The 19,810-nt window shown below is 45.1% G+C and overlaps 1 protein-coding gene across 3 annotated transcripts in view; it reads left to right on the top strand.

The window, feature by feature from the left end:
• The first annotated feature begins 8,290 nt into the window (after positions 1–8,290).
• PLEKHM3 (pleckstrin homology domain containing M3) overlaps positions 8,291–19,810 on the top strand; it is a 78,680-nt gene continuing 67,160 nt past the window's right edge. For 2 of the 3 annotated variants that reach the window (XM_033064998.1, XM_033065001.1), the window contains exons 1-2: positions 8,703–8,773; positions 17,443–18,302. In XM_033064998.1, the coding sequence (XP_032920889.1) occupies positions 17,645–18,302 (658 nt within the window). In that variant the 5' untranslated portion in view covers positions 8,703–8,773; positions 17,443–17,644. Of the gene's footprint in view, positions 8,377–8,702; positions 8,774–17,442; positions 18,303–19,810 lie in introns of those variants that run through there. The other variant, XM_033064999.2, reaches the window with a different exon arrangement.

Genomic DNA, 19,810 nt, shown 5'->3' on the forward strand with positions numbered 1-19,810 from the left:
GCACCACCTCTAATCTGTTTAGTGATATTTCAACAAATCCTTTCTCTTTCAGAAGAAGCTCAGCTGTCACTGTTAATGCTCGGTGAGGTTACTTCAAGTGTCAGGGCAAAATGGACAATCATACTGCTCCAGTGCCTGAGGCAAAGCAAGCTTGCTTGCTGTGCAGGGCTTTGGCAAGCCAGGCTTGGCGTTCCTGCTGGGGCAGCTCTGCCCGGGAGAGGGCAGCTCTGCCCGGCCACGTGCTCCAGCAGAGTAGCCATGGTGGGAATATGTATTATATTGGATAGGAAGGTCCATACAGACAGGTGGATAGGAGATACGACACAAAGAAATCGCTCAAATGTGTGCCACAGTATTTCAGTGGCATATTACTGCCGTAAACATGCTGTCCTGCTGGATATAGATCCTGTTAAGGAAGCCAGAAAAGAGGACTCTTGCAAAGGGCCAAAGATGGGAAGGCATTACAATGGCATTGGCTTCATAGATACCTATGCCTAAGTTTTGATTTGCAAAACTACAGTTTTGATTTGCAGTCAGTCTTCAGATTTGTGGACTCGAAGATACTTCAGCCCTCTTCAGGGTATACTCAGATACAGAGTGCCTGAGCTTTTCTCCTTGGTATCTTGTGACACAGTTGTCTAACGCTTGATTGCTTGGGCTTTACTCTTACAGGATGCAGTAAGTACTAAAAACTGTTACTCTCTCATAGGTGACACTGTAGAGACTCCTCTGCCCAAGGCAAACTTATGTTCCTTTATCACATAAAAGGTTCATCTGCATGAACAGCAACACATCATTTTTATTCACTTGGATTTACTTTTTCCCTTCTTTTTATTTATGCCCTAGATTTAAAAGTTAAAATGGAAAAGGCTGAGACTGTTGTAACACATACTGTTAAGGCTGACCATATTCTTGGATGTACTTTGAACATGAGTACCATGATGGACAGATGGAGTAAAGAGATTTTATGTCTCAGGATAGTATTTGTATAGCAGTTGTAGCTATGGGGAAATTATACCTGTGAGCCATAATTATGGTTTTGAGAGCTCTGGTCCTTGTACCTGAGGGAAAAAGAGCCTTGAGGCTGCTCTAACTTCCATGGAAGCTGCAGCTGTACCTGAAAGGCTAAAACATCAACCAGCATTCCCTGCTCTGCTACTTGCTAATTAAATTAGCATTAAGATGAAGAGACACTGATGAAGACAAGTACAGAGGCACACACTGAGGGTCTGGCTTACAACTTCATAGGAGAAAATAAAAGCAACCTGCTAGCAGCAAAAATTATAAGCGGTCAGTTGTTGTAGACATTTTTTTTAAGGTAGAGTCAACAGATTATGTTTGTGAAAGCTTTGGCATCTCAGACTTCTTTTAGATGAGATCTGGGTCAGGGCTCTCTATCCAAACCTTTCCAGGGGAATTGGGGTGGAAGTTATTGCTGTATAACATCTGTTCACTCATCTCGCTTCAGTATTTCCTTCCCACAGCATTTGCATCCCAGCAAGGAGCTCACATAGGCTGTATCCACACTGAATGCAAGCTGTCTTGTGAGACATCCTGAGCCGGCTGGAGGCTCCACATGGTTGTGCTGCTGAGCAGAGGGACTGGCCCTGGCTCTGGTGCAGGATGGCTGCTCACAGGGCCCCACGGCTAGGTGAGTGAAGTGGTGCACAGCACTGAGATGTCAGTATTCTTCCCAGTCCCAAAGCTGGCAGGATTGATGCTGGATAGGGGACTATCTGCAATGGGCTGCTTCCCATGGTATAGATATTCCTCTCTTCTGCTGTATTGAAGACCTCACAGGGCAAGTGAGCGATGTCCTGACACCAGAATAAAGTCAGAGCCTATGACTGGGAAGCTGGAGAAACCATGGACTGCACCAAAACAGGCCACAAAAGGCCAAGACACTGGGTGGGGCCAAGACAAGGAGAGAGATGGGCTTGGAGTGAAGGTAGGCAGGGAGAGTTCATAGGCAGGCAGAGCAGAGCAGAAGACATGTCAGAAAATGAGAGTACTGAACACACAGCTGCATCCCTTAAGGCTGCCTATACCCCCATAAGATGGGGAGGCTCAACACGGTGCAGGGATACAAAAGCCACTCCTGGTCAGGACAGGAGTTCATGAAAACTTGATTTCTCAGTCCCTATCAGAGTTTAAGTGTTCTCAGATGTATCCTTCCAGCAGCGTTCCCCTTTCTGGACAGAGAAATGGAGATGGGGAGACTAAAGCAGCTTGGTTAAACTCACACGGGAAGCCCATGGTACACCAGAGGAGTGAAGGAAGAAAGTCACCACCCTAATCTGGCATTCCTTTCCAAATGAGGCTGTGTGGACAGACAAAAATGTCACATGGTTGCTACTGTCCCCCCTATTCTAGTGGACCCTTGATCTACCAGGCAAGTGAGTGAGTGAGTGCTTCTCTGTGCCTCTCCTATTATCCAGAAGAATGGTCTGCAGGAATGAAAAGGAGGTGCAGGAAACACCAGCTGAGGGCATTAGAGGGACAGGTTTTTGCTCAGCTGGCAGAACAAGACCTGTTTAGTAGAGAAGGAAGAGTTCTAAGGATACAAAGACAAAGTAGGGAAGTTGCATTGAATTAAACCGGGATGACACTTGCAGAGATTAACAGCTGCTTCCCATCCCATATAATATGTCTCCTCCTTGCAAACATACACAAAGGATTTTCTGGAAATGCATACTTTACTCCTCTTTACTCCAGTCCAGTTTCCCCTGGGTTTCAACACACAGGTGCAGTTGAATAAATGGCTCAAGTCTACTTTAAATGAGATCAAACACAATTTGAGGGGGAATCCAAAACTGCACAGTCAGTGAAGGCATTTTCATTGTTTTAGTAGGATTCAGATGAGATCCCAGTTAGTTTATTTAAAATGTAACAGGGTAACAGCAGTAGATTGAAGTAGAACAACCTGGAGAAATCCACTTAAACTCATTGTCTGTTACCTTCAAATGCTAGCAGATTAATAATAATGATTAAAATAAATAAATAAAGGGGGAGGGTGTTGAAAGAATATCTCTGTACTAAACTGTAGGTATTAATGAGCAAATCTAAACAGAACTGGCTTGATGAGATCTGATGTAGTCATTCCCGGCTCGCTGCAGGAGCTAGACCTGAAGGAGAATAAATTGGACAAAGATTTGCAGACAAGACGGTGGCTCTTAGATTGAAGCTTTGCTTCCAAGACCTTACTTGCTGCGTTTCCATCTCTTTTGTACCTGATGCCTCACCTTCAGCTGTCCTAGTCTGGCTGAAGTTCCAAGAAATAGATCCACCAGTTGCTCATTGCCCATCCTATCCCTGTCACTGGGAGATGGGATACTGTAAGCTCTTGTTTCTAAAGGACCATCTCTTTTCAGCCTGCTATGCACAAGCTGCTCACTGAGCTTTCCTTCATGCATGGTCTCAAGACTCCCCTTTCTCATGACAAATCTCTGCCTTGACCATCCCTCCTTTACATGCTACAATTACTTGTTTTGTGTTATCCGTGTCTTCTAAGCTATAAGCCAATGTTTTTTTCCACCTTTCTGTTAAATTTCCCCTTGCTTTGGATATCAATGAAATTTCAATTCTTCCTTCTGAGTCACTGCTTTTTGCTCATTTGCAACAAAGCTGGCAGTATTATCTGCTAGTGTCAAAGAAGGAAGTTTTAAAGGCACTTACAAAGCAAAATCCATGCCAGAGGCCAGGTCCTATGCTACTAGTAATCATTGCTTTATGCATCTTTAATGACTATTCTTTTAAGAAATAAAAAAAGGAATATAAACAGAAACTGATTAACATGAAGAATGAAATGCTGAAAACAGAATGAATTTTCTGTATCGGGGCTATGATTCTGAAATCTGATTCAGAAGAGGGTGAAGGAATACCAGTGATCTTGATACACTGCAGTAAGACTCTGGAGAAAGAACTGTATCAACTTCCTAGCTCTGCCATGGCAAGAATGACCTCAGGTATTATTTAATTGCACTGAGGCTTAGCTCTCTGTGTGTAAAGGGTGATTATTCGTTTTGACTTGCAGGATAGTTCTGAGATGTTTTGATCCTATGGAGATGTTGTTCAGAGGAGCATCTCAGAGAGGTTTCTTTGTTAGAAGAGATGCAGTTACTGGTGAAATGTTCAAAAGGCCAAAATAATGAAATTTTTCAAAACTACCAAACCCTGAGGAAACAAGAGTAAACTCCTTTGTGGAGGCTGTTTCTTCAAACCAGAGTCGTGTGGTTTAAGTGAGGAGTCTGTCTCCATATATCTTTCTCCCTGTTAGTGATAAACCTTTAGCACCAGGATATTTACCTAAGTGGAGAGGACTGGGTGAGTGCCTGTGCAGAAAATTTTGTCATTCCACACCTCAGCCGAATGAAATAATTTATCATAACAAAGGAGGCTCAGGGCTCAGCAGTGAGGTTCCCAAGACTGCTGCCCTGCACACCTACAGGCACAAAGGCACTGCTTTGTCTCTGTAGCCTATGGACTGGCTGTAAGTACAGCCACCTACTTGAAGGTGAGATGGAGTAGCAGTGTCCACAGCTTGGCTTCAGTAAAAGACCTTCCCAAGTACTGAGGGAATAATTATCTTTTATTGTTCTTGAGATTCCTTATTGGCTAAAAATGAGTCTAGAAATTTTCAATCTTGTATCCAAGGTTGTATCCTTGTATCCACACCTTGGAACAAGCTGTGTCTTTCAATATTCGAATCTGTGTGTACCATTACAGTTCTCTCTTTCAATGCTGTCTTTTGCAGAGACCTCCTGAGACCTCCTGGCCCCATTTCACTGTTTTAGTGACCAGCATGTGTCTGACCCTGTAATATTGCAAATTGCCTCAAAAACTGGCTGCTGGTTGAAGATAGGGGCAGTTTCAGAGCCCTCAGAAGAATTTTAGCTGCATGCTCCTGAAAGTGGCTCTGAAGAATGTCGGGATAGAGGTTCACACTTGCTTTTGCCTCAGTTCACCTCCTCATCACCAGAGACTGCCCACAACCAGAAGGTAGGAGACATTGTCCCGTGCTAAATCCCAGCCTGCCTTCTCCTGCAGTGTGGGAAGGGGAGGCTGCTCCAGTCGTGCCTTCCCAGCAGCATCTCCCAGTCACAGCTGCTGGACAATGGACAGCAGCCCCAGGTTTTGCTGCGAGAACTTAATCTGCACTGTCGTCCCTCATTACTGCCACTCAGTGCCGTCGTGTCCAGCCATGAAGGGTCACAAGATGACATGAGAGAGGTCGGGCAGGGGGTGTACAAAAGGGTCTGGCAAGCATCGGGAAATATGGAAAGGCTAAAAAGGGAACAGCTACCCAAACGATGCTCCAAGCGGCTCGGTGGGGATGGGGCTGAATGCGGCTGGGTTCACACCAAGTTTTCCCGAAGGTCACTCTGCAATATGGTAACTCCCAGCCCGGCTGTCAGTGCCCATAAAGGCAGCTCTCCTCACAGTGCGGGGGGAGGAAGGGAAGGAGGTTTGTTTAGAAGCATTAGTGCGCCCCTCCCCCGGCCCCATTAGTGGCCCTTATTAAACCAACACAGACAAAGAGCAAAGATGCCCTCGTTAATGGAGAGTCTTCGATAATTACTCTGCTCTGCCGCTTCTTTTGGGGCCTGAATAGCCTTTGAATAATGTTTCTCTTGCTGTGGTTGCAGACAATACCCTCGCAGACTGCTTTAAGCGGTGCCAATCCCATTAGCAGAAGAATAGCAGAGCTTTCTGGTTGTGTGGGTGTGTGTGCTCACGGGAGGACAGCGGGCTCGCAGTGGGAACAGACTACGCTGCCCACTGCTGAGCTCTCCTCTCCTGCCCTCCAGGGCCCACGGAAGCAAAGCAGGCAAGTGCTGGGCGAAACTCCATCTCGGAAACCATCTCCCTGTTTAAGCAGCCCCCGTGCCAGGGCGCTGGTGAGAGCCGCGCTGCTACTCCCTGCAGGAGCGCAGAGACGGGCACAGCTGCTCACCAGAAGAGAAGGGAAGAGCTGGGAGGCAGAAACCCCGCAGGACTGGGGTGCCTCCAGCCCTCCCTCATGTTCCCCAGGCACAGCTCTCCTCGCGCCCACACAAAATTCCTTAGGCAACAGAGGCCCAATAGCCCCCAAAACCAGAATCAGGCAGAGCTGCTGCTTTACTGTACAGAGATGAGACACTCCTTCTGCATGCAGTTGATTATAGAGCATGAAAACAGCTATACCACCCAATTTTGGGAGGGTTAATTTTGTGCTGCACACCCCAAGCAGGAAGCTAATTAGTGTGTTCAATGGGTAGCTATCAGCCAAACTTGGAAGAGTTTGGATAATTCTACCTGAGCCTTTTTCTTTGATCTCCCCTTTTGCATGATAAGTGAAAATAGTGTATAGCTGGGCTGGCTGTGGTGTTTAATTTAATCATCTGATGATATTTATTTTCACAAACCTGAACTCAAGCAACAATTATCAGAAAGGCTTCATCTTGTGCTGAACGCTCCAGTTAATGGCCTTTCTGTGAGGAAATAGCTTCTATGTAGGGAGTCAGTAATTAAAACGTGTGAAAAAAGGCCACTTTTTCAGAGGCAGTGGAAGACTGGTGGGTCTAATGCTCAGCTGCTATGAGCTGTCAAGTCGGTCAATAGCCACAATAAACTGGGCACTGCTCCTTCCACATTATACCAGCAAAGGATGTGCCCAGAGGGTTGTTGAGAACAACCCAGTTTGAGAAGAAGGTTTGGGTTCTTGTCAAAAGGAGCCAAACTTAGGAATACACAGTGCAATGATCTGGTCTTTGAAAGATGATTCTGGAGTACTAATGGAAGATGTTCAGATTGAAGGAGCATTTGGTCCTGCAAACAAAGAAAGCAGCTAAGTTTCTAGTATTACTACAGACGGTTTTTTTCCCTCTTTCAACACAGTGTTGAAACAAAGGAAAAAATTACATTTGACACATTCCAAGTAGCAGGAAGATGAGTTTCTTCATGTCTTTGTCATATGGAAAAATAATGTACAATTTTTTTACTCACACAGGTATCCACTATATGGCTTCATGCACAGTTCAGTGTTGGGCCATGTGCTGATGGTGAACAATGAGGACAAAGCTGAAAAACAAGCTGTGTGGAAGATTCTGATAGGTAGCAACCACTATGTCTTTAAGCAGTATATCTTACTGGAAACAGCTTATGATTTCATGTTGGGGGACAGTGATATGCTTAAACAATGAAAATCGCAAAATCTGAAGCTTGCATTCTGAAAGATATATATAGGAATAACAGCAAAAACAATTTCAAAGGTTCCTATTTCTTCAGAACTGAGTGTGTTTTTCTGCAGCTTTCAAAGATAATGTTGATAATTGGGGTTTTTTTTCTCCCTCCATTGCACACAGACTGCTAGAGGAATCAGAAGCAAGGAAGAAATAGATTTTTTTACAGTGCACACTGCCTGCTTTTCTCCCCTGGACAGCTGTGTTCCCACAGGTAATAGACCAGCACAGACTGTGCACGATTTGGTTGGGCCTAAAAGGAAACTTTTAGTTTGTAACTGGAAGAGAGGCAAAGTTCTGCAACATTGTCAGACACAGGAGTCCTAGAGTCTCTTTCCTTCTGAGGAGCCCAAGAGAAAAATGTCTAAGTATCATTTGAGGAAAGGCTGGATGGTGATAAATAACATTGCAGGTAATGCTACTGCCTTGTCCTTTGTGGGATCTAGGTGGATACAACTGAATTGGAGTAAAAAAGATCAATCCTTGGAGAAGTCATTCATCTTTGGGAGCAGGACTTGGAATGTACGGTGATCTAGTAATAGCCTACCTGTTATTTTTGAAGGTCAAGATTAATTAGTTTTCAGCCAGATTAATTGGTATGTTGTGTGTCAAAGGCTCTCATTTATCCTTGCTGTCACTGAAGTGCGATAACCCATACAAACACTACTTTGTTAATTGTGCCAGTTGCATTTTGCAGTATACACTAAATGATGTATAGGATGTGTGAGGAGATGAAAAACTACTGGTGGAAGCTGACCTAACACCTGCCTTTCGCTGTGGATTGTGAATCCGCTTTGCGGATTCAATTCAGCACCACATCTTGTGGTTCCACTTCAGGACAAACCCGATCTCTGCTGCCACACCACTGTGCTGGGGAGCTTAGACCTGTGCACAGTGCTGGTGAGAGGTCTGTGTACATAGGACGTCGAAATTCAGGTGCATCCCTAATCCAGACGTGGCCATTTCTTGCCATGAGGTTGTTTTTACAGGAGCAGTACTGCCGGGTGGGTTGCCATGCTACCTGAAACAAGCCATTTGTAGCTGTCTTGTAACTCTTTGTTTTCCTTGGGTAACAGGTTCTGCTGGAGATCCTTTTGCTGCCCTGTGGCGATGTGGATTCATGCACCTCGCTGCTCCCTGCAGCCTTCGCGCCTAGGTAAGCGATCGTGCACCTGGGACTGTTAAATCCCGTTAGGGTTTTGCGTTTCCCATCTCTCCTGAAGCCAAGTGCCAGGTCCCTGAGAATCTCTGCCGCTTTAAACTTGGGAACGTGCAACTTTACCCTTGATGTCTATACAGGAAAAGCTGCGGTTTTCCTATTGCTGCGTTTTTAAGGGAAGTGAGAGCGGCGGGCTGTGGGGCCGGGCGCTCCGAGGGCCGGCGGGCCGGGCTCGGCGCGGGCAGGCAGGAACCTTGGTGCGGCGGAGCCGTTTCCCGCGGCGGCCGGGACGGCTTTGCGGCAGGACGCGGCGGCAGGAGGGGCCGCGGGCCGCGGGCAGGGCCAGCGCGGGCCCCTCCCGGAGCGCGGGCACGGCTTTGCGGCCCCGGCGCAGGTAAATAAATCCTCCCTTCGGTCCGCGGGCGGGGCGGGGCCGCAGGGGGCTCAGAGGCTCCTCGGCCCCTCCGGGGCGGGCGGCCGGGCCGGGCTTCCCGCAGCCTTGGCCGCGCTGCCCGCCCGAGCGTGCGGGGCTGTGTGCGAGGGCCCGGGCGCGGCCGCGTTTGCATTGATAGCACAAACACGCCTGCAGTCATGTGCTCGTCTGGAAGGGCTTGTTCCTGTCTGCCTAAAAAGGCCCCGTGCTTTCGTTTTCCCCACCCGGCTCACGATCCCAGCAGGAATTTGGGTGCTCCTCGAGTCAGACTCCAGTACGTGTGGGCACAGGGTGCTGACATCCCTGTCTGTTTTAATAGCCCGGAGTGTGACATAATGCCGTGGGCTTCTTACCTTGCAGTAAAATTGCTTCTTTTAAGGAGCAGGCACCCAGACACAGCCAGTGGAGTTATGGCTTCTGGAATTAAATAGGCCTGACAAGAGAGTCTGTGTTATGTGGGAATGAATGTGTGCTAGCTGGAGTATCAGCAGAAATGCTCGGGTCACTGGCAGTGCGAGGTGAGGTCAGGGAAGAAGCTCGAGTTGACATTTGTGTAGGACATCATGATTGCTCCTGATCGGTTCTGCAAACAGCACAAATGGCCCTCACCCTGCAAAGCTTTACAGACAAATCTCACTTTGAGCACTGCATACCCTACTAACGGACTACAAAAAGTTGTAAGAATTAGAAAGCACCTGAATCTTAGTTGGTCCAATGCCCGTACACTTTAAGGAACAGTAGTTTTCATCTTGCCACTTTAATGTCTTATTTATTCAAAATTATTGAATTTAATTTGGCACTTAAATCAGAAATCTAAAATGTGAAACAGTGCACTGTACAGTGGAATGAAAGTTCTTATTATTCTGTAGCAGCTAGATACATTGTTCTTGCAGCACCTTATCAGACTGTAGTCAGGTTATTATTAGCATTTCAATATCACCAGATGCCTTGAGATTTCTGCCATCTTCTGCTAAGATTTTCTGTAATGAAGATGTAGTTTGGTTTGGAAAAGAGCAAGCACTTGTGCTGGGTAGTCACACAACTCTGTAGTGGTGCCTGTGGTTACAACCATCCCGCAGGGTCAGCTGTTGTGGCAGGGCAGCCAGGACCTGAATATTTGGGTTGCTGTGGTAGGTTGCTGAACTTCAGCATTATTTGGATCATTGCTTCTTTTCCTGCCAATTTATGTGACAAAGCACTGTGGTGCTGGCTGCTTGAAAAACAAGAGAAGAGCTTAGTTTGGGGTCTGCAATGAGGTTGTGATTAAGTGCTGTATTTCCCTCAATGTCAGCATGCAACCACTAACAGTTACAGGAAATCCAGGGTTCACTGTGGAATGGCTTGTACTGTCCCAGCTGATTCTTTGGGTACCACAGTTGGTGAGAGGAGTTGGCTCCAACTGCAGATCAGGGCTATTCAGAAAACTGTTCAGTACAGATTTGGATATCAAGTGTGTTTTATTACAGCTGTGCCGGGATCTCAGGGAAGAAATGGTCTCCTGTGTTCTTGTGGGAGATGGTGTGTTTCTTATCTTCTTTTGGGCCTCCGGGGCAATGCAAGCTGTTATTCCCAGCTGTGCTTTTTACTTCTGTTCACAGCTTAACAGGGGCAGATTGAAAATGTCTTAATTTCTGAACTTGAAAAAAGTCAAGCATTTAAGGACTGAGTGTCTTTCCTCTTCAGCCTAGTCTTAGAAAATGTGGAGTGAATAGATACTTATAAAATTTCAGTTTGCATTAAGTAGAAGAGTTTATTTATTTTTTTAAGAGAAGTTTTATTTCACCTGACATATACAAAGTTGCTCCACATCCTAGCAGGAGCCAATCTTCTCCGTAGAGGCAGATACAATTAGAACTATTAGACTGAGTCATGTTGTTTGTTGTTTCCTGCTTGTCTAGTTCAATCATGTTTCCTCCTGTGCTGGAGGAGTTTGTATCACCCCTCTTGGATACCCTGTTCCCTGTCCATTTCTCTACTCTGTGCTGAATTCAGGAGGCAACAGGCTGTTTTGTGGTGTCTGTGCCTGGCAGAACAGGCAACGTTCTTGTAGACAAGGACAGCATGTAAAATCCAATTTATACAACTTCAGACAAAACTGGAATATAAGCACAGAAATCATTCACCCCTTTGGGTTGTATTTGAGGCTACAGGTGTGTTTAAGACCACAGATCCATTACTTGGGCCAAATCACTGCACTGCTTCATTCTTTTTTGTCCCTGTGGGTGTTGTGAGGTCAGGCAGCATGCAGAGGGGTGGTCTGGGTTTCAGTCTGATGTGACCTAAGAAAATGCCCATGTGCTGATGGGTTTGTCTGGCTGCAGCCTGGGCTGTGTGTCACCACCAGCTGCTCCCCTGTGGTCAGTCTGCTTGGCATACTTTCCTTTCTTTGTTTAATTCTTTCATCCTTCATCCCAGTCCAGCTGCTGAGATTTTAAATGGTTATTTATTCATCCCCAGGAAGTGACACAGCCCTTCATTACTTGGTGGTGCTCCCCAGCCAGGAGGGATGTGTGTCAGATGGCTGCAAGGCAAGCCAGTCAGTGATAAAGATCTCGGGAGAGCTGTCCAGCAGTCAGTTTCTGGAAAATAAATCCTTCCTGTGGTCTGTCTTCCTCCACTCCTGGATGCTCCTCACCTCTGGCCCAGCTTTGTTCTAATGCAGGCTGTTGTGCTCTTTGCAGCTTAGTGTTTCTTGTGTTTTAATCACTGTTTCCAAATGACAGTTAAAATTAAAGATAATGTATACTGTAAGCACTGTTTATTGTGCGCTGCTGTGTGCTCATCACTGGGTGAGCTGTTCTGGAGCTGTGATGTGTTACTTCTCCACATGGGGAGGATGCCTGGGGAGCTTCCTTGTTAGAGGCACTGGGTGAGAGCAGCAGCTGGGGAAAATCTGTGCTTCACAGAGCCAGACTCATGTGTCCTTGCCAGGAGTCTGCTTCCCCTCACAGGACATGGCTTCCTTCTTCCTACCCAATTTCACTTCTTTCTTCAGTTCATCTTTTCGCAGTTGTTTATTTTTGTTTTATTTTCTGTAGAGTAGAAGAGATCACCACTGTCTTTTAGCTTGACTGTAATTAGGCACAAGTTAATTGCAGCTGTTCCTGCTGTTTGTCTCCCTGGTCTAGCAGACAGGATGTGGGAGCTCTTCTTCATTGATAAATATTGGCAGTTAATTTCATCCTTAAAGGCAATGAGACTGGCAAACAGGTGGGTTTGCAACATGGAAATGGTTATGCTTACATTCAGCTACCCTCTCTGGACCCTATAGCCAAGCATTCCTGACCAGGGAGTTCTTTCTCCAGTTTTTGTGAGTTTTTTCCTGGGTATTACCAGTGGGTTTGTGCAAGAATATCAGTCAAAAGATATTTTTGTAAGATATTTTAAAATTGGGATAGTCTGAAAAAAATTTAAGCAATGAATTTCTCAGTTTGTCTGTTGGGAAAAGAGGCCTTTTGAGAGGGGCTTTAAAAATGTGATCTAAAGACAACTGCCCAGGTGATGTTGATCCAACCATTGACTGTCATATGGCAATGTTTTGAAACTGTGGTTCCCTGTATATGAAAAGTTTATTGTAGTTTTCTCTTCTTTCTTTGTAAATTTCCTGCAGCCATTGAAATGGTGACTCTAACAAGTTTGTGTGCTCTGTCTCACTTGATGTACACAGCAGTAGGTCATCTGGGGTTTTGGAATCACTCGGGAAAAGGATTTGTGGCCTTGTGCCGCAGGAACAAAACACAGCCAGGATCCAAGAGAATGTGATACACACAGGGACAGTGTCCCAGCTGATTCTTGCTGCCTACAGTTGTCCCTTGTAAAATTCCTCCTTATCAGTTGCCTCTCCAAGAGGAGTGTGACAAGCAAGCAGGAGTGCAGCCTTCAATTGCTGCTCTGAGAATTGGGCCACTGCAGTGCCTGGGGTTCATAACCACTCGGAGGGGAAGTGTCTTGAACCAGGTCTCTTGCAGGACTCTTCAGCTCCTTGTGCAAGCACTTTGTGCCAGTGATGTGCAGAACTGCACAGGCAATGGTAAAGGCTGTGTGTGTGACAGCCATCTCTGTCCTTGTTCTCTCCTCTGTCCACTCAGGTGTGCCCACCTGACAAATACAGCTCAACTTCTTAACTATCAGGTAGCACCTAAGTCATCAGTTTCATAGCTGTTTTCAGGGATCTTGCACAGCAGAGCCTGGCTTTCAAGGACTATCATTGACCTAAGTGTGTCCTGTTTAGATTCAGGGCAATACTTGTCAGATGTGACCTACAGAGCAGAGCAGAAATCCTTGTAGCAGCAAAACCTGTAGGTTTGAGGTACCACTGGAAGACATTCAGGTCACAGTCTGAGGTTGCTCAGACTGACAGGTAGAAAAGCTCAGTAGGTACTTAGCTGTGCCAGCCCCAGTGGATTGTATTCAAAGTGAATTGTATCCTCTTCTTCAGATGACCTGTTGTTCAGACCATGTTTATCTGAACAACACATAGCCCATAAACTGGACTGTAGTGGTCCAGACCTACAGCATAACAGAAATAAATTCCCTAGGCTGCTTGAATTTGCTCTCTTACTCAATTGTTACCCAACTGAAAGAATCTCTGTTTTACTTCTTGGCAGTGGAGTTTCAGCCCACAGTTGTAATATAGTGTGAGATAAGCAGAGCTGGTTCCCACAGAAGATTCCAGTGTGTTGAGAAGGGGATAGGGCAAGCTTCCCAGTGCCTGAGGCACCCCTGCTCTGTATTTGCCTACAGGTAGCTTGTAAAACTCCTCTTATGCTCTTGAGATAAAATTATCAGAAACCCTGACCTTTGCCAGGAATTTGAGCCCAAGAGTCATTAAGAGTCAATGAAACTTGAGGGACTTTTAATATTACCTGTATTTTGCTACCTTTTACTGATTGAGAGCTCCTGTAATTTATGTATTCCCTCATGAACATCATTGATAGTTCCTTTCCAATTCTCTGTCCAGAGGAACTCTCTATTTATCTCTATTTGTCTGTTGTGTGTCACTTGTTGTGTTAAGCATCTCTATTATCTAGAATGGAGGTGGGAAGTCCTCTGAGCACCAAAACCAACTTATGATTGTGAGACTTATGAGATTGCTTATCAAGTTCTGTGAGGCCTCCTTCCTTTCTGCTTTTTCCCTCTGCTTCACAGCCTTTTCTGTGCTTTTTAAATTTTGCCATGCAATACTTGGATGTTTTCCATGACCCATGACAATCCTGAAAATGTATTAGGAAGTTAAATGATCTCTTCCTTGGTGTTTGTTATTCATGATTTTTCTTTCCTGTCAGACTGTGCTGTCACCAAAGTTAAATCCATTTGGCTTCCCCAAGGGAGGTAATCTTTACTAAACTGAACTTCAGTGTCTCATGTGCTATGACCAGCAATCCTTGCTGTTTGTCTCAGCCGTGTGAGTGATGGGGCCATTATAAACTTGTGATAGCAAAGACTGCTCATGTTGTAAGTGCACATTAATTATCTGACTGCTGCATGTTCATGCTGGGCAGATATACAGAGAACTGTTTTTCAGCCTCTTCAATCTCTGTGTCCAGCAATTTTTGCTGAGTACATTGCAGCATGTTCCTTCATCCTTTTTTTTTCCACTAAGACTAGTTCCCAGGGACCTGGATGAGCACAAATCCAAGCTTATAGTTGCCCTTAGCTTCATTACTCTATAATGGTTTGGGCTGATGCTTCTTTCTTCCTCTCATATTCACTGCCTTAGACTGAATGTCTTTGGAAAATTTAAGGTGTTTCAAGAAACAACACATAAAGCAATACAGTTTATAGTAACTTAAAAGAAGTTTAACTTACCCCATTGTTTGCCTTTTTTTACCCTTCCCATGAAGGAAGTGATTTTCACTGCTTTCCCTTCTGGAGGAGATTCTGATGAAACTGTTTACTGCCATGTCAGAGTTTGCTTTCATTTGGCACCAAATCCATGCAGACATCTGAATTAAATTTTTGTTGAGTGCTGCTGTCAGAAAATGCCTAATTGCATTTATGGACGATATGTAATTGCAGGAGCCCAGTGCTAGTGGGAATTACTGGCACAACTCTTTTGTTGGTGTAGGAAGGGGTGAACCTGCCACCACCGATGTCACCTTGCACATCTTTATTGAGCAGGGCAAACAGACTAGCTGGGAAGGTATGAATGCTGCAGTTTGTGAGCCGTGTGATACAGGGGCCTGTCATCTTCTCATGACCATGTGATTCAGCATCCTACTGGATATGAGGTCAGTTTGTAGTCTGGCATCACCACACTTGGCTGGGTGGTACTGGATAGCTCCAGTCTCACAGGATCCAGAGAACTGTTCAGCTGCTTGAAGCCTCTGGCATTTAAAAATGAACTTTTTAAATGTAAGTGTCAGTTTTTATCCTTTGCTTTCCACCTTTGATTTAACATGAAGAACAGACCAACATTGTGTCTGCTGTCACTAGAATGCTGCAGTGGTGTGTCACAAGCCCTTCTGGAGTGATTGCTGCTCCAGTTGCGTGAGGGAGTGTGAGGCTGCGTTCTCTGCCAATTCCCATGAGGCAGCATCTGTGAAAGGAGCAGGCTGTAGCCTTCACTGCAGGCTTGTGTTTATGTTGGTGCTAGTTTTGTTCACGTGAATGCCTCCTGCAGTTTGCAACCTTGAAATACCATTCTGTAGCATAAAAATATGCTACAGAAGGATGTAGAATAAGTGGATGGGTTGCACCACATTATGTCCCTGTGGGTGCTCCTTGAACTCCCAGGCTCTGTGGTACCAGGGGGCAGAACACTGTTCTGGGGCTGCTGGCAGGAATGAGCTTCAAGAGTAAACTCCATGCTGCAGTAAGCTGACAATGCAGATGGGCCCAGGATGACTTAATTTCCCACTGCTGTCAACTGGCACAGTTGCACAGCTTTGTAAAGCATCTGTTCCTATATTGTTCTGATTTGAAATAACTCCAGGTCTATTTTGTTCAGCCCTCTGGTTGAGGTTTTGTCTCTATCTTCAGTGTCTTACTCTATGTTCACATAACTGAAGCTGATCCTACCCTGGTTCAGTATGAGCCTAGCAAAGTGAATCCTTCCAAAGAGTTAAGGGGAGAAAGATCCCAGTGTAAAGGCTTGATGTTTCAGAGTTGTGTATATGATTAGTTATTGATTTTGGAAGTTATTTAGTTGCAGTCTCTTTGTGGACATCATAGTCTGAACTGCAGATCTACTAGGAGGGAGGGTGAGCTGCTGGTTTTGACCACAGCTGTGTCATGGCTGGCTACAACTGAAGCAGGGGTGGGAGGAAGCCACGGGGGATTGTGGAGGAGGTTGGTTTGTGCTACAGAATTCTGTGTCCCCTTCTTGTGGGGGTTGCTCGCCACTTTCCCCTCTCCCTCTGGCTTGCTATAATAATTAAGCAGCTTTCCTAATAGAAGTTAGGCTAATAGACTGTTCTGGATTAAAAAAACCCTACCTTATATAGAAGTATTTTCTGGTTTTGATGTTGTTTAATAGATGTTTTTCCCTGCTAAGTGTGAATCTTCATGGGTCCTGGTAGCACTTCAGCAGCATTTACAAGCTAATGAGCTGCTAATTATCGGCCCAGCCCAGCTAATTAGTTTTGTTAAGAGTGTATTAATCTAGGCAGAGCTCTGAGCTAATGCAGCTTTGCTGGTTCTAGGACTTGAGCTGATGTGTTCAAAACTCTTGACTTTAAGCTATTCTGCATGTACAGGCTCTGGGTACTGTGATTTGTCTTAGGAGACCTGAGGGCTGTTCTCCTACAAGTACAGATGCTCACTCTCCAGGTCCCAAGAACTTGCAGACATTTGACAGGTTATCCCAGTTTAAACATACCTACCATGCATTTCCCTTCAGCACAGCAGCACTGTGGCTGGAGCTTCAAGAGTGAGAAGTTAGACAGCAGCAGACTTGGTGTGGCAGCAGTCAGCAATGGGACACCCCCTTACTGTACCATAGGGAATAGAATCCCTTCCCTTCCCTTCCCTTCCCTTCCCTTCCCTTCCCTTCCCTTCCCTTCCCTTCCCTTCCCTTCCCTTCCCTTCCCTTCCCTTCCCTTCCCTTCCCTTCCCTTCCCTTCCCTTCCCTTCCCTTTTCTAGAGAGAAACAGTGCAAGGCTCTGCAGTAGACTCGTAGCATTGATTTATTTGGCAGATGTCACAGTTTGGGTCATGCAGATGGGTAGGCAGGGTAGTTGCTGTAGAACTCATGTTGGTCTCCATAAAATGGTGAGTTCAAGCAATCTTGGACAAACAGGCAAACTATTTGAGGCTGGTTGGCGTATTTTATGACCCTGTATTTTATCAACTTTTTCTTAGAGCCCCAAGGGAAACTCTGTGAAGCATTCCCTATGTGGCTACCTCTCAATGCAGCTTTCTCAAGCTTGGTTAACAAGTGGTCTCACTTTGGTTTCCCATCATCTAGTGCCCCATCCAGCTCTCTGCAGCTTTTAGTTCAAAAAGTAATGATAGACAGAGTTCGTACAGAGTGAACAACAGAAACCACAAAGGGTTTCTTCATGCACAATAATATTGGTGCCAATTGAAGGAGAAAGTTAAATGAAGGGGATTTTGATTGTGAAAGGAGTGATGTGATTAAACATATTTACCTGACTCCTACTGATGTGATGTTTTGCTTTTCTTTACAGGTACTCTTCATCACTATGAGCTTGTTTCATACAGGGACCTTAGCCCACTTGGTCAGTGGGTGTTAGATCTTCCCTGTGAAGACAAATTAAGTTGGTTACTTCCTACCACTATGGGTTGGAGTTGGTGACTGTGTTTGCCTATCAGGTCTAAGTTAATGGTGTGCCAAGGACAGACGTGAAACAGGTCTTTAGCTCCATATTGATGTGGTATCTTCTTAACACATCGCAAGGCCCTGAGCCCACAGCAGCACAGGATATGGAGGCTCTTGAAGTGGATGACATTAGCCCTGCCTTGGAAGTGACTGAAGACTTTTTCAATAGTTTTGATACTAAACTTGACAAGATTGTGCAGCCCTCTGAGGTGTATGGTGTACAGGAGGTCCCTGAGCTGGTTGGGCATGAGGTATTTGATCAGATAACGGGGAGCAGGAACCTGAGGAACGTCGCCTCCTTAGCCAAAGGTAGCCTCATCTGGGATCACTGCAAAAATGGCCTCTTGGAAACCAAAGCTCAGACAGCTTTCCCTGCCAAAGACCAGCACATGGTGCAGAGGGGAACAGCTGCTGCCAACCTCGCTTGGGCAGGGGAAGGGGAGACCACAGCTTTTAATATCTTCAAAATCTGCCAGCGGCGGAGAGACAGGCCTCGCTCAGTGAATGACATCCTGGTGCAGAGTGAGGAAGCCTCCATGTTCAAACCAGGCCACAACAGGTCACGCTCTGATATCAGCCATGTGAACTGGAGAGTGGTCTTCACGGGCACTTCCCTGCAACAGCCACCTGCACCTGGGCAGGACAATAACTGTGCTCTGCTTTCCTACCTGGCATTAACCAAGGGAGAGGACATCCAAGGAAACACAGGTTTGTGCTGGTGCTTTGTTTATGTTTATATGAGGAATTTCCTATTTGGTTTAATATTTGTCTTGAAAGAGGAGCTGGAGGTTAAAAAACACAAAAAATTCACTCAAAACCCAACTGTGAGCTAACTTTTAAAAGAAGAGAAATCAGTATGGCTCTTTTGTCTTTGATGTGGCTCTGTGTGTTTGCCTGCCTAAGCATAATTTTTTAAAGTTACCTTGATTTCTGTTCTTTTTATGGTTTTAAAAACTAAGCTTGTTTGATTTTTTTCATTCTATTTTATTCAGTGTGACTCAGGAAAAAATAATTTATTTGCTGTGTATTTGTGATCATTTCCTTGAATGATTTTCCCAAACTTACAAAGAAGCTTTGAATGCTAAAGCTATTGGGAGAATGGCAAATCCAGACAAAAGCAGTTTTCATAAAGTGAAAGAATGGCCATTAAAAAGAGGCGTACAGAGCTTTACTGTAAGGCTTGAGATCTCTGCTCTTTTTATTTAAATAATGCTGGCTCTTCAGTCCATAAACAATTAACAGCAAGTAAAGCACTCAATTTGTCAATATTAAGGCATCCCTGCCAGCTTTGTGTGGGGCACAGGAAGTGTTGTTATCAGATTGAGGCAGGCGTCTCCAGTGAGCCATATGAAGCGGTGGTTCAACCAGTGATACTTCTTCCTTTTCCTTTCCCAAGAACTGCACTGGAAGAGGTTCTGCTCAGGTCTTTGGAAACACTGACCCAGTGTCTCCATCTCCATGATTTATTTTGTAGATGCCAGAAATTGTCTGGGCACTTATAAAGAAGAACAGCAGCTAGTGCCACAAAGATTTTTATAATCTAAATAAAGGCAGGGCTTAGCTAAAAATCAAGGGATTGTGAAAGGGTGCATATATCCATATGGTGGCTTGACTCCAGTTATGAATAGGTGGCTGTTTGGGGTTAAAAGAAACTTTTTGTGTTGGGTTTTCCAGGTAAGTCAGCTATAACGAAACATAGAAAGCAGGTGCCTAAGTGTTTGTTACTGGGGAGGTGTGTGTGTGTATAAATATATATAACATGTAAGTGTATATAAGTGTGTATAGGTGTATAATAGGTACAAACATGTAGGTTATTGTGTTATATTGTGATATAGTTGCTGTATCCCTAGGAAGGGTGTTCTTGGTTGACAAATGCAAGTATACCTGCTGTTATTTTTGTCTAGGGAGATGTATTGGTTCTTGTAGAGTGGGGTCTCTGTTCTATATCCTATGGAAAGAATGCAGAACATAAATACACCCACAAGTCTGGAGGCAGAGCTCTTCATTTTTATCAGCTGTATTCTGGGCATCTCCTGGGTTTGAACTTTATATGCCCATAGAAACTTCATCAAAATGGAGCCATTAAAGGTCTGTACATGTCCCTGATAGTGTTTTAAGCTTAATCTGTGATTCTGTGATATGAAATTCCCATGGACCTGCTTCTCGAGGTTGTCAGTGCTTGCTGTGTGCCCTCCAAGAGCCTTTCTGTATGGAAT

Source organism: Catharus ustulatus, chromosome 7 (assembly GCF_009819885.2).
Source record: "Catharus ustulatus isolate bCatUst1 chromosome 7, bCatUst1.pri.v2, whole genome shotgun sequence".
In the NCBI taxonomy this organism is placed as follows: Eukaryota; Metazoa; Chordata; class Aves; order Passeriformes; family Turdidae; genus Catharus; species Catharus ustulatus.